Raw genomic sequence first — 14,946 nt, forward strand, 5'->3', positions numbered from 1 at the left:
GCCATCACGGACGAATAGAACAGACAAGCCATTGTAATGTCTGCTCGCGGAAAAACAAAGATCCGAATCCACGAATTGACTCCCTCGAACAGGAACAGGCTGTTCTGAAAACATCTCCCGAGTACTCTCAAAGATTGACGCTTTTGACCTCCCTCCCTCCTCAACGACATCTGGAAGTCGAACTTTGCTCGCATTGCATGCAGAGTGGCCCCAGGCCTATGGACACAACACCACTACACCCAAATACAATGGGCATATACGCAAACACCCAACCCACCCCCACCCGACGCCTTCACCCACCAACGCTTGATTCCCCTTCGGGGTAATGGATGGCTGAGTAGCGTAGCAGGCCGGCCTCCAGGACCCCAACTAGCTGCTAGCATCTGTTTATGAGTTAGAATGCATAAAAAAGAAAAACATGTGTTTTGTCCGTGAAAAAGTGCAGTGAAATTACGACTTAAAGAACTGTTCCACTCTCTAGGGACGGTACGATGAAACAATACCTGCAAATGGCGTTTAATGTTGAGTTCGTCCAGGCGAAAAAACTGAATGGAGCTGCAACACCTGAAAAAGATTTACACTCGTGAGAAATGAGTGTGAATTGTATGAATACAAAATGATGTATGCCAGAGTAATGCTGCAGACGTATTTTCGAGGCCACATGGTCTGATCAAGCACCTGTGGCAGAAGCGCTAAACGCAGCAATGTGAGCAATTTTAGTGTTGCCAAAGCAGCGCTCGGATTGGATGAAAGGTCATGGCCTCCATTCTGGGAATCTTTAACAGCTGCCAGACTGAGACCCAGTCCAAACTGTGACATCCAGGAGGAATATGCTCACCAAATCGGAATGTGTCCGGTCCTAAAGCCGGGATGAGACAAAGTCATCAACCACAACCACAACTCACGCACACTGTACAGGCAAGGCCGGGAATCGTCTTTTAAAGAAGTGATATACGGTGCTACAATAACAAAGTGAAAGGCACATTGTTGGCAGTGTGATACAATAGCTTGAATATACAATAACAAAGTAAAAGGGACGTTATTGGCAGGGTTATGCAATACCTTGCACCTACAATACCAAAGTAAAAGGCACGTTACTGACAGTGTGATGCAAAGGCTTGAATACACAATAACAAAGTAAAAGGCACATTATTGACAGTCATGTCTTGTGATCATGTTCTGTTTGTTTTTGACTCCATCAGTTCCTGTTTTTGCGCACCATGGTTTGTTTTGGTTTCCATGACAACTCATTAGTTTCACCTGCCTCATTTGTTTGAAGTCACGCACCTGTTGTTAATCATGTCACCATTTAAGCCTGGTTTTTCGGTTGGTCGTTCTGGCGTCATCACCCTGTTTATGACCACTCCTGTTTCGTGTTATAGTTCATGCTTCCCTGCTCACGTCACCGCAAGTACATTTTTGTTTATTTATGCCAAAGTTATTGTTTCCTGTTTTATGTCCTTAGTTTACGTCAAAGAGCCCAAAAAAAGCCTGCGGGCTATAGAGCGTTTTCCGTTCGGGCTCCAGTACTCTGGAATGCCCTCCCGGTAACAGTTCGAGATGCTACCTCAGTAGAAGCATTTAAGTCTCACCTTAAAACTCATCTGTATACTCTAGCCTTTAAATAGACCTCCTTTTTAGACCAGTTGATCTGCCGCTTATATGTCCCCCCCTCCACAAGGAGGGGGTACGGTCCGATGACCATGGATGAAGTACTGGCTGTCCAGAGTCGAGACCCAGGATGGACCGCTCGCCTGTGTATCGGTTGGGGACATCTCTACGCTGCTGATCCGCCTCCGCTTGGGATGGTTTCCTGTGGACGGGACTCTCGCTGCTGTCTTGGATCCGCTTTGAACTGAACTCTCGCGGCTGTGTTGGAGCCACTATGGATTGAACTTTCACAGTATCATGTTAGACCCGCTCGACATCCATTGCTTTCGGTCCCCTAGAGGGGGGGAGGGGGGGTTACCCACATCTGAGGTCCTCTCCAAGGTTTCTCATAGTCAGCATTGTCACTGGCGTCCCACTGGATTTGAATTCTCCCTGCCCACTGGGTGTGAGTTTTCCTTGCCCTATTGTGGGTTCTCCGAGGATGTCGTAGTCGTAATGATTTGTGCAGTCCTTTGAGACATTTGTGTTTTGGGGCTATATAAATAAACATTGATTGATTGATTTTGTTTCCTTAGCCAAGTTTTTGTCTCCGCCTGGTGCGCGCCTTTTTTTTTTCACGTTTTATAGTATTATTAAATCATGTATTTACCTTCACGCCACGTCCAATCCAGTTCATTTGCATTCCGGGAAAACAAATCACACCATAGTCCATGTTACGACTGTATGACGCCAGCACGACCAACTGAAAAACCCGGCTTAAATAGTGACATGATTAACAACGGGTGCGTGACTTCAAACAAATGAGGCAGGTGAAACTAATGAGTTGTCTTGGAAACTAAAACAAACCATGGTGCCCAAAAACAGGAACTAATGGAGTCAAAAACAAAAGAACATGATCACAAGACATGATATTGACAGTGTGAAGCAATGGCTTGAATATACAATAACAAAGTAAAATGCACGTTATTGACAGTGAGATGAAATGGCTTGAATATACAATAACAAAGTAAAAGGCATGTTATTGACGGTGTGATGCAACAAATTGGATACGCAATAACAAAGTAAAAAGCACGTTATTGACAGTGTGATGCAATAGCTTGAATATACAATAACAAAGTAAAAGGCACATTACTGACGATGGCTTGAATATACAATAACAAAGTAAAAGTCACATTATTGACAGTGTGATGCAACAGCCTGAATCTATAATAAAGTAAAAGGCCCATTATTGACAGTGTCATGCAAAACCTTGCATATACAATAACAAAGTAAAAGGCACATTATTGACAGAGTGATGCAAATGCTTGAATATAAACACAATTTTAGCAGAATGTTACATTATATTTTTTTAAGGGACAGAATACTGTAAAAATGAAACATGTTAGTGTACACAACTTGTATACAAAAAATCTGTTTATAATTTTCTTAAATAAATTTTTGAAAAAGAAAATGTATATATATATATATATATATATATATATATATATATATATATATATATATATATATATATATATATATATACATATCCATCCATTTTCTACCGCTCATTCCCTTTGGGGTCGCGGAGGGCGCTGGTGCCTATCTCAGCTACAATCAGGCGGAAGGCGGCGTTCAACCCGGACAAGTTATTTATATATATATAAATATATATATGTATATATATATATATACATATATATATATATATATATATATATATATATATATATATATATATATATATATATATATATAAATTTCAAAGAGTTTTTAGGCCCTTTCCATGTAAGAAGAGGAAGCTTTTTTAACCTGTAACTGATTTGGAGAAAGTTTCATTATTATACCATACTACTGTCTTGTTCTAAATGGCGAGTAGCAGTAGAATTATGTCCAACATTGCAGTGGTAGCGTCATGGTCTGGGGCTGCAAAAGTGCTCCTTTTCCGGACCACATGATTGGTACTCCAACATAAATGGTTTCAACACGAGGGACGACAGATCTTTGCTGAGGAAGTGTGTGAAGCTGAGCTAATATTATGTTGTGTTGGATTATTTTTGAGAGCCCAGTAGATGTATTGTGACGTTTGCGAGGCATCGTGATGCGGGTTCGTTCTCTCGTTGATGCGGTCGGGCTCGGACACAGCGTGGAGGTAAGAAACAAAAGATTTATCAACAAATAAAACAGACTTTGTCAAGAAAAAGAACAGAACTAGCATGGGAGCTAGAAAAAAACAAAAGCGCTAGCATGGGAGCTAGAGAAATAACATATACTTAGCATGGAAATTAGCTGGAATACGGGATCGGAATCAGAGTCGTCACTGTTAGGAAGCAAGGACGAGTGAACAAAGAAGGCAGGCTTAAATCAAGGCAGTGATTAACAAAAACATGTGTGTGTCTGGAAACCGTGGCAGGTGAAAATAATACGTTACTATGGTGACAGAACAAACAAGGAAGTGCAACCAGGAACTAAGGCAAACATTAGCAGAACATAATACAAAAAAGACTCAAAACCTGAACATGATATGATCCGGGCAGCGGATCATTACATGTATACTGCTATCCAAGCTGTCAACTGACCACCCTAAGTCAGGCCTCCCCAACCTTTTCTGCACAAGCTACCAATTTAATGTTGGCATTATTTTCACCGACCCACCTTCCAGCAAAAAAAAACTGCATGGAAAATACAACTCACCATAACGCCGAATTAGTGGAAGCACGTTATTGTGTCCGTAAACCTCTAAAAATCATGTCTCCCACCTGGATAGTAGAAGGTTGTGGACATAAACCCACAAGTAGGTGAATTCATGAGGATTATGATGAATTGTTGATGTAAAGGGGAATATATAAACATCCCAGTGAGAGCAGACATCGTACAGTAAGTTACGGTTTTATTATGTTTGTATATCTTGTTGAGCACTTAACAAAATTGCTACATGATGCTTAGCGTTTCATTAAAGCTGCAACCGTTCCAAAGCTTGCATATCATCCTCCTTATATTCAGGATCAAAAATACAAGTTTCTGGATCATCATTTGTCCCTAAGTAGTCTTTGTTGTCTCTCATCAAGTCTGCCATGATGAGTCTTGTTATTGTTGAAGAGAAAGTGAACGCTGTGATGCGTCTGTGAAATTATTACGCCGCAATATGCTTAAAATGATCACAATATGTAAATATGACATGTTATTATGAATGTTACTAGATACTACATATATACTTACAGTGTGTTTATAAAAAGCAATGGATGTTTTTAGGCGGAATAGAGCAAGAGGATGGTTGAAAGGTCGGATTCAGGTTTAAAACTGGCGCAACATTTTGCGAATTTTGAGCATTGTAGGACTTTGAATACGTCCATTCATTTACTGCAAATGGGAATTTCCCGGAAATTTGGGGATTTCAGGAACTGTAGAATATATTAATACTATCACAATTGTCCCAGAAGATATGAATGGATTGGTGTCGGATTTTTTGGAATCGGTTGAAAAATGCTAAAATAGAATCAGTTTGAATTGAGAATGGGTATTTTGGAATTTTCTGGAATTTGGGAATTTCAGGAACTTTAGAAAATATTGATGCTAGCAAAATAGTCCTGGAAGATATGAATGGATTGGTGTTGGAATTTTTGGAATCGGTTGAAAAATGCTGAAATAGTATCAGTTTGAATTGTGAATGGGTGTTTTGGAATTTTCTGGAATTTGGGAATTTCAGGAACTTTAGAAAATATTAATGCTAGTACAATAGTCCTGGAAGATATGAATGGATTGGTGTTGGAATTTTTGGAATCGGTTGAAAAATGCTGAAATAGTATCAGTTTGAATTGCAAATGGGTATTTTGGAATTTTCTGGAATTTGGGAATTTCAGGAACTTCAGAAACTTTATAAAATATTGATACTATCACAATTGTCCCAGAAGATATGAATGGATTGGTGTCAGATTTTTTGGAATTGGTTGAAAAATGCTGAAATAGTATCAGTTTGAATTGAGAATGGGTATTTTGGAATTTTCTGGAATTTGGGAATTTCAGGAACTTTAGAAAATATTAATGCTAGCACAATATTCCTGGAAGATATGAATGGATTGGTGTTGGAATTTTTGGAATCGGTTGAAAAATGCTGAACTAGTATCAGTTTGAATTGCAAAAGGGTATTTTGGAATTTTCTGGAATTTGGGAATTTCAGGAACTTTAGAAAATATTAATGCTAGCACAATAGTCCTGGAAGATATGAATGGATTGGTGTTGGAATTTTTGGAATCGGTTGAAAAATGCTGAAATAGTATCAGTTTGAATTGCGAATGGGTATTTTGGAATTTTCTGGAATTTGGGAATTTCAGGAACTTCAGGAACTTTATAAAATATTGACACTATCACAATTGTCCCAGAAGATATGAATAGATTGGTGTCGGATTTTTTGGAATCGGTTGAAAAATGCTGAAATAGTATCAGTTTGAATTGCGAATTGGTACTTTGGAATTTTCTGGAATTTGGGAATTTCAGGAACTTCAGAAACTTTATAAAATATTGATACTATCACAATTGTCCCAGAAGATATGAATGGATTGGTGTCAGATTTTTTGGAATTGGTTGAAAAATGCTGAAATAGTATCAGTTTGAATTGAGAATGGGTATTTTGGAATTTTCTGGAATTTGGGAATTTCAGGAACTTCAGAAACTTTATAAAATATTGATACTATCACAATTGTCCCAGAAGATATGAATGGATTGGTGTTGGAATTTTTGGAATCGGTTGAAAAATGCTGAAATAGTATCAGTTTGAATTGCGAATGGGTATTTTGGAATTTTCTGGAATTTGGGAATTTCAGGAACTTCAGGAACTTTATAAAATATTGACACTATCACAATTGTCCCAGAAGATATGAATAGATTGGTGTCGGATTTTTTGGAATCGGTTGAAAAATGCTGAAATAGTATCAGTTTGAATTGCGAATTGGTACTTTGGAATTTTCTGGAATTTGGGGATTTCAGGAACTTCAGAAACTTTATAAAATATTGATACTATCACAATTGTCCCAGAAGATATGAATGGATTGGTGTCAGATTTTTTGGAATTGGTTGAAAAATGCTGAAATAGTATCAGTTTGAATTGAGAATGGGTATTTTGGAATTTTCTGGAATTTGGGAATTTCAGGAACTTTAGAAAATATTAATGCTAGCACAATATTCCTGGAAGATATGAATGGATTGGTGTTGGAATTTTTGGAATCGGTTGAAAAATGCTGAACTAGTATCAGTTTGAATTGCAAAAGGGTATTTTGGAATTTTCTGGAATTTGGGAATTTCAGGAACTTTAGAAAATATTAATGCTAGCACAATAGTCCTGGAAGATATGAATGGATTGGTGTTGGAATTTTTGGAATCGGTTGAAAAATGCTGAAATAGTATCAGTTTGAATTGCGAATGGGTATTTTGGAATTTTCTGGAATTTGGGAATTTCAGGAACTTCAGGAACTTTATAAAATATTGACACTATCACAATTGTCCCAGAAGATATGAATAGATTGGTGTCGGATTTTTTGGAATCGGTTGAAAAATGCTGAAATAGTATCAGTTTGAATTGCGAATTGGTACTTTGGAATTTTCTGGAATTTGGGAATTTCAGGAACTTCAGAAACTTTATAAAATATTGATACTATCACAATTGTCCCAGAAGATATGAATGGATTGGTGTCAGATTTTTTGGAATTGGTTGAAAAATGCTGAAATAGTATCAGTTTGAATTGAGAATGGGTATTTTGGAATTTTCTGGAATTTGGGAATTTCAGGAACTTCAGAAACTTTATAAAATATTGATACTATCACAATTGTCCCAGAAGATATGAATGGATTGGTGTTGGAATTTTTGGAATCGGTTGAAAAATGCTGAAATAGTATCAGTTTGAATTGCGAATGGGTATTTTGGAATTTTCTGGAATTTGGGAATTTCAGGAACTTCAGGAACTTTATAAAATATTGACACTATCACAATTGTCCCAGAAGATATGAATAGATTGGTGTCGGATTTTTTGGAATCGGTTGAAAAATGCTGAAATAGTATCAGTTTGAATTGCGAATTGGTACTTTGGAATTTTCTGGAATTTGGGGATTTCAGGAACTTCAGAAACTTTATAAAATATTGATACTATCACAATTGTCCCAGAAGATATGAATGGATTGGTGTCAGATTTTTTGGAATTGGTTGAAAAATGCTGAAATAGTATCAGTTTGAATTGAGAATGGGTATTTTGGAATTTTCTGGAATTTGGGAATTTCAGGAACTTCAGAAACTTTATAAAATATTGATACTATCACAATTGTCCCAGAAGATATGAATGGATTGGTGTCGGATTTTTTGGAATCGGTTGAAAAATGCTAAAATAGAATCAGTTTGAATTGAGAATGGGTATTTTGGAATTTTCTGGAATTTGGGAATTTCAAGAACTTTAGAAAATATTGATGCTAGCACAATAGTCCTGGAAGATATGAATGGATTGGTGTCGGAATTTTTGAAATCGGTTGAAAAATGCTGAAATAGTATCAGTTTGAATTGTGAATGGGTATTTTGGAATTTTCTGGAATTTGGGAATTTCAGGAACTTTAGAAAATATTAATGCTAGCACAATAGTCCTGGAAGATATGAATGGACTGGTGTTGGAATTTTTGGAATCGGTTGAAAAATGCTGAAATAGTATCAGTTTGAATTGCAAATGGGTATTTTGGAATTTTCTGGAATTTGGGAATTTCAGGAACTTCAGAAACTTTATAAAATATTGATACTATCACAATTGTCCCAGAAGATATGAATGGATTGGTGTCAGACTTTTTGGAATTGGTTGAAAAATGCTGAAATAGTATCAGTTTGAATTGAGAGTGGGTATTTTGGAATTTTCTGGAATTCGGGAATTTCAGGAACTTTAGAAAATATTGATGCTAGCACAATAGTCCTGGAAGATATGAATGGATTGGTGTCGGAATTTTTGGAATCGGTTGAAAAATGCTGAAATATTATCAGTTTGAATTGCGAATGGGTATTTTGGAATTTTCTGGAATTTGGGAATTTCAGGAACTTTAGAAAATATTAATGCTAGCACAATAGTCCTGGAAGATATGAACGGATTGGTGTTGGAATTTTTGGAATCGGTTGAAAAATGCTGAAATAGTATCAGTTTGAATTACGAATGGGTATTTGGGAATTTTCTGGAATTTGGGAATTTCAGGAACTTCAGGAACTTTATAAAATATTGATACTATCACAATTGTCCCAGAAGATATGAATGGATTGGTGTCGGATTTTTTGGAATTGGTTGAAAAATGCTGAAATAGTATCAGTTTGAATTGCGAATGGGTACTTTGGAATTTTCTGGAACTTGGGAATTTCAGCAACTTTAGAAAATATTGATGCTAGAAGATATGAATGGATTGGTGTTGGAATTTTTGGAATCGGTTGAAAAATGCTGAAATAGTATCAGTTTGAATTGCGAATGGGTATTTTGGAATTTTCTGGAATTTGGGAATTTCAGGAACTTCAGGAACTTTATAAAATATTGATACTATCACAATTGTCCCAGAAGATATGAATGGATTGGTGTCGGATTTTTTTGCAATCGGTTGAAAAATGCTGAAATAGTATCAGTTTGAATTGCGAATGGGTATTTTGGAATTTTCTGGAATTTGGGAATTTCAGGAACTTTAGAAAATATTGATGCTAGCACAATAGTCCCAGAAGATATGAATGGATTGGTGTCGGATTTTTTGGAATCGGTTGAAAAATGCTAAAATAGAATCAGTTTGAATTGAGAATGGATATTTTGGAATTTTCTGGAATTTAGGAATTTCAGGAACTTTAGAAAATATTGATGCTAGCACAATAGTCCTGGAAGATATGAATGGATTGGTGTTGTAATTTTTGGAATCGGTTGAAAAATGCTGAAATAGTATCAGTTTGAATTGCAAATGGGTATTTTGGAATTTTCTGGAATTTGGGAATTTCAGGAACTTCAGAAACTTTATAAAATATTGATACTATCACAATTGTCCCAGAAGATATGAATGGATTGGTGTCAGATTTTTTGGAATTGGTTGAAAAATGCTGAAATAGTATCAGTTTGAATTGAGAATGGGTATTTTGGAATTTTCTGGAATTCGGGAATTTCAGGAACTTTAGAAAATATTGATGCTAGCATAATAGTCCTGGAAGATATGAATGGATTGGTGTTGGAATTTTTGGAATCGGTTGAAAAATGCTGGAATAGTATCAGTTTGAATTGCGAATGGGTATTTTGGAATTTTCTGGAATTTGGGAATTTCAGGAACTTCAGAAACTTTATAAAATATTGATACTATTACAATTGTCCCAGAAGATAAGAATGGATTGGTGTCGGATTTTTTGGAATTGGTTGAAAAATGCTGAAATAGTATCAGTTTGAATTAAGAATGGGTATTTTGGAATTTTCTGGAATTTGGGAATTTCAGGAACTTTAGAAAATATTGATGCTAGCACAATAGTCCCAGAAGATATGAATGGATTGGTGTCGGATTTTTTGGAATCGGTTGAAAAATGCTAAAATAGAATCAGTTTGAATTGAGAATGGATATTTGGAATTTTCTGGAATTTGGGAATTTCAGGAGATTTAGAAAATATTGATGCTAGCACAATAGTCCTGGAAGATATGAATGGATTGGTGTTGTAATTTTTGGAATCAGTTGAAAAATGCTGAAATAGTATCAGTTTGAATTGCAAATGGGTATTTTGGAATTTTCTGGAATTTGGGAATTTCAGGAACTTCAGAAACTTTATAAAATATTGATACTATCACAATTGTCCCAGAAGATATGAATGGATTGGTGTCAGATTTTTTGGAATTGGTTGAAAAATGCTGAAATAGTATCAGTTTGAATTGAGAATGGGTATTTTGGAATTTTCTGGAATTTGGGAATTTCAGGAACTTTAGAAAATGTTGATGCTAGCACAATAGTCCTGGAAGATATGAATGGATTGGTGTTAGAATTTTTGGAATCGGTTGAAAAATGCTGGAATAGTATCAGTTTGAATTGCGAATGGGTATTTTGGAATTTTCTGGAATTTGGGAATTTCAGGAACTTCAGAAACTTTATAAAATATTGATACTATTACACTTGTCCCAGAAGATATGAATGGATTGGTGTCGGATTTTTTGGAATTGGTTGAAAAATGCTGAAATAGTATCAGTTTGAATTAAGAATGGGTATTTTGGAATTTTCTGGAATTTGGGAATTTCAGGAACTTTAGAAAATATTGATGCTAGCACAATAGTCCCAGAAGATATGAATGGATTGGTGTCGGATTTTTTGGAATCGGTTGAAAAATGCTAAAATTGAATCAGTTTGAATTGAGAATGGATATTTTGGAATTTTCTGGAATTTGGGAATTTCAGGAGATTTAGAAAATATTGATGCTAGCACAATAGTCCTGGAAGATATGAATGGATTGGTGTTGTAATTTTTGGAATCGGTTGAAAAATGCTGAAATAGTATCAGTTTGAATTGCAAATGGGTATTTTGAAATTTTCTGGAATTTGGGAATTTCAGGAACTTCAGAAACTTTATAAAATATTGATACTATCACAATTGTCCCAGAAGATATGAATGGATTGGTGTCAGATTTTTTGGAATTGGTTGAAAAATGCTGAAATAGTATCAGTTTGAATTGAGAATGGGTATTTTGGAATTTTCTGGAATTTGGGAATTTCAGGAACTTTAGAAAATATTGATGCTAGCACAATAGTCCTGGAAGATATGAATGGATTGGTGTTGGAATTTTTGGAATCGGTTGAAAAATGCTGGAATAGTATCAGTTTGAATTGCGAATGGGTATTTTGGAATTTTCTGGAATTTGGGAATTTCAGGAACTTCAGAAACTATGTAAAATATTGATACTATTACAATTGTCCCAGAAGATATGAATGGATTGGTGTCGGATTTCTTGGAATTGGTTGAAAAATGCTGAAATAGTATCAGTTTGAATTAAGAATGGGTATTTTGGAATTTTCTGGAATTTGGGAATTTCAGGAACTTTAGAAAATATTGATGCTAGCACAATAGTCCCAGAAGATATGAATGGATTGGTGTCGGATTTTTTGGAATCGGTTGAAAAATGCTAAAATAGAATCAGTTTAAATTGAGAATGGGTATTTTGGAATTTTCTGGAATTTGGGAATTTCAGGAACTTTAGAAAATATTGATGCTAGCACAATAGTCCTGGAAGATATGAATGGATTGGTGTCGGAATTTTTGGAATCGGTTGAAAAATGCTGAAATAGTATCAGTTTGAATTGAGAATGGGTATTTTGGAATTTTCTGGAATTTGGGAATTTCAGGAACTTCAGAAACTTTATAAAATATTGATACTATCACAATTGTCCCAGAAGATATGAATGGATTGGTGTCAGATTTTTTGGAATTGGTTGAAAAATGCTGAAATAGTATCAGTTTGAATTGAGAATGGGTATTTTGGAATTTTCTGGAATTTGGGAATTTCAGGAACTTTAGAAAATATTGATGCTAGCACAATAGTCCTGGAAGATATGAATGGATTGGTGTTGGAATTTTTGGAATCGGTTGAAAAATGCTGAAATAGTATCAGTTTGAATTGCGAATGGGTATTTTGGAATTTTCTGGAATTTGGGAATTTCAGGAACTTCAGGAACTTTATAAAATATTGATACTATCACAATTGTCCCAGAAGATATGAATGGATTGGTGTCGGATTTTTTTGGAATCGGTTGAAAAATGCTGAAATAGTATCAGTTTGAATTGCGAATGGGTATTTTGGAATTTTCTGGAATTTGGGAATTTCAGGAACTTTAGAAAATATTGATACTAGCACAATTGTCCTATAAATTAATAAATGATGAATAAATAAATGGGTTGTGATTTTATAGCGCTTTTCTACCTTCAAGGTACTCAAAGCGCTTCGACACTACTTCCACATTTACCCATTCACACACACATTCACACACTGATGGAGGGAGCTGCCATGCAAGGCGCTAACCAGCACCCATCAGGAGCAAGGGTGAAGTGTCTTGCTCAGGACACAATGGACGTAACGAGGTTGGTACTAGGTGGGGATTGAACCAGGGACCCTTGAGTTGCGCACGGCCCTAATATGTCGCAGTATGCTTAAAATGATCAAAATATGTAAATATTACATGTTATTATGAATGTTACTAGATACTACATATATACATGTATTTACAGTGTGTATATAAAACACTGGATGTTTTAGGCGGAATAGAGCAATTTCAATCAACTTCATTGTTAGCCGACTTTTGCTAGTGTTTGTTTACGCGTTAGGATTTATGCAAAAAATAAAATAAAACATATGTGTTTTTGTCTTACATAAGGATTGTGAATGATAGGCAACGTTCTAATAAAAATTGCAGTTCCCCTTTAAGCCGGGGACAATGTGGTTGTTCCTAAATGATTTAATGTCTCTGTGAGTCTTGGACCAGAGGTTGGGGACCACTGCCCTCAGTTACAGATATGTGAAAAAGTAAATAATAATAATTGACTGGTCATTGAGTTGTGACTGAAGTAGTTACTAAGTAGAATAGAAGAGTAGAGCAACTGACAATAAAGCAAGGCTTAAAGTGTCAATGAAGAAGTGGTGCTCTGAGGAAGTCACCTCTGGGTAGTCCGGGACTCGCTTTGCCGATGTAGAAGAAGAGCAGCAGGGCGACGAGGATGTTTGCCAGCGCATAAACCCACTGAATAACGAACATGATCAGCAAGGAGCTCAGTGCCTGAAAGCAAGAACCACACAGACCTTGAAATGCGTGAGGACACGAAACAAACAAACAATCGGACAAACTTACACCGATAAGAGCTACCCAGTGGTTGCTGAACTTTGCGTAGGAAGACTCAGGTCGGGGTTCGACTTTTTCATTCTGCTGCTCGGCTTTTCTTCCCGGGACTGCAGGGTTGTAAAGCAGCAAGGGTTAAACTAGTCTATAAATACCAAAATCTCTTCAGGATGTCCATGATAGAAGATCAAGTCAAACGCGCCAAATTGTATAAAATAAAGGAATATGCTAAGTTGGATCCACTGACCACTAAGGGAGCACAAAAAAAATCAATCCGCATCTGAATCGCGATTCTTATTCATCCGGATTCCAAATCCATCCGTCTTCGCCCGCTTATCCGAGGTCAGGTCACCTAAGCACAGAAGCCCAGACTTCCTTCTCCCCAGCTACTTCCCGAGAGATCTCGAGGCATTCCTAGGCCAGCTGAGAGACATATTCTCTTCAACGTGTCCTAGGTCTTCCCCATGGAGGCGTCAGGGTGGCATCCTGACCAGATGCCTGAACCACCTCTTCTGACTCCTCTCAATGTGAAGGAGCAGTGGCTTTACTTGGAGCTCCTCCCGAATGACAGATCTTCTCAATTGATATTTAAGGAAGAGACCTCCCACCCGACGGAGGAAACTCATTTCGGTCGCCTGTACCCGTGATCTTGTCCTCTCAGTCATAACCCAAAGATCATGACCATAGGTGGGGATGGGAACCAGTAAGATGAAAGCTTTGGCTTCACCACCACGGAACGATACAGGGTCCGCATCACTACAGACGCCGAACCGACCCGCCTGCCGATCTCACGATCCACTCTTCCCTCACTTGAGAATAAGACTCCGAGGTACTTGAACCTCCTCCCCAAGCCGGCGATGGCACTCCACCTTTTTCCGGGCGAGAACCATAGACTCGGACTTGGAAGTGCTAATTTCATTGTACATCTGTTCTTGGACGCCTTGTGCTGTAAACTAATGGTGTATTTTGTAAGTTCAATGAAAATAAAGTTCTATTGTGTTCTCCAACGTATCAGATGTTTGAAGCACCTTCGCAGTGAGGCCCAGAAGAAGGATCTTGTTCGACATGGGGGGTACAGGTTTGGCCAACATCGGGTTCTTACTCTGAGTTCCTCCCAGATGACAGATCTTATCACCCTATCTCTAAGGGAGAGCCCCGCCACCCGAAAGGAAACTCATTTAGGCTGCTTTTACCCGTGATCTTGTCCTCTCAGTCATAACCCAAAGATCATGACCACAGGTGAGGATGGGAACGTATATCAACCAGTAAATTGAAAGCTTTGGCTTCCAGCTCAGCTCCGTCTTCACCACCACGGATCGATACAGGGTCCGCATCACTACAGACGCCGAACCGACCCGCCTGTCGATCTCACAATCCACTTTTCCCTCACTTGAGAATAAGACTCCGAGGTACTTGAACCTCCTCCCCAAGCCGGCGATGGCACTCCACCTTTTTCCGGGCGAGAACCATAGACTCGGACTTGGAAGTGCTAATTTCATTGTACATCTGTTCTTGGACGCCT

The 14,946-nt window shown here is 37.4% G+C and overlaps 1 protein-coding gene across 3 annotated transcripts in view; it reads right to left on the reverse strand.

Moving 5' to 3' along the window:
* The window catches only part of slc12a8 (solute carrier family 12 member 8), an 86,987-nt gene that overhangs the window by 3,202 nt on the left and 68,839 nt on the right, over positions 1-14,946 (reverse strand). For all 3 annotated transcript variants that reach the window (XM_061879900.1, XM_061879901.1, XM_061879899.1), the window contains 3 exons: positions 13,437-13,534; positions 13,247-13,364; positions 504-564 (listed from right to left, as the gene is read on the reverse strand). In XM_061879900.1, the coding sequence (XP_061735884.1) occupies positions 504-564; positions 13,247-13,364; positions 13,437-13,534 (277 nt within the window). The remainder of the gene's footprint in view (positions 1-503; positions 565-13,246; positions 13,365-13,436; positions 13,535-14,946) is intronic.

This window comes from Nerophis ophidion, linkage group LG19 (genome assembly GCF_033978795.1).
Source record: "Nerophis ophidion isolate RoL-2023_Sa linkage group LG19, RoL_Noph_v1.0, whole genome shotgun sequence".
In the NCBI taxonomy this organism is placed as follows: Eukaryota; Metazoa; Chordata; class Actinopteri; order Syngnathiformes; family Syngnathidae; genus Nerophis; species Nerophis ophidion.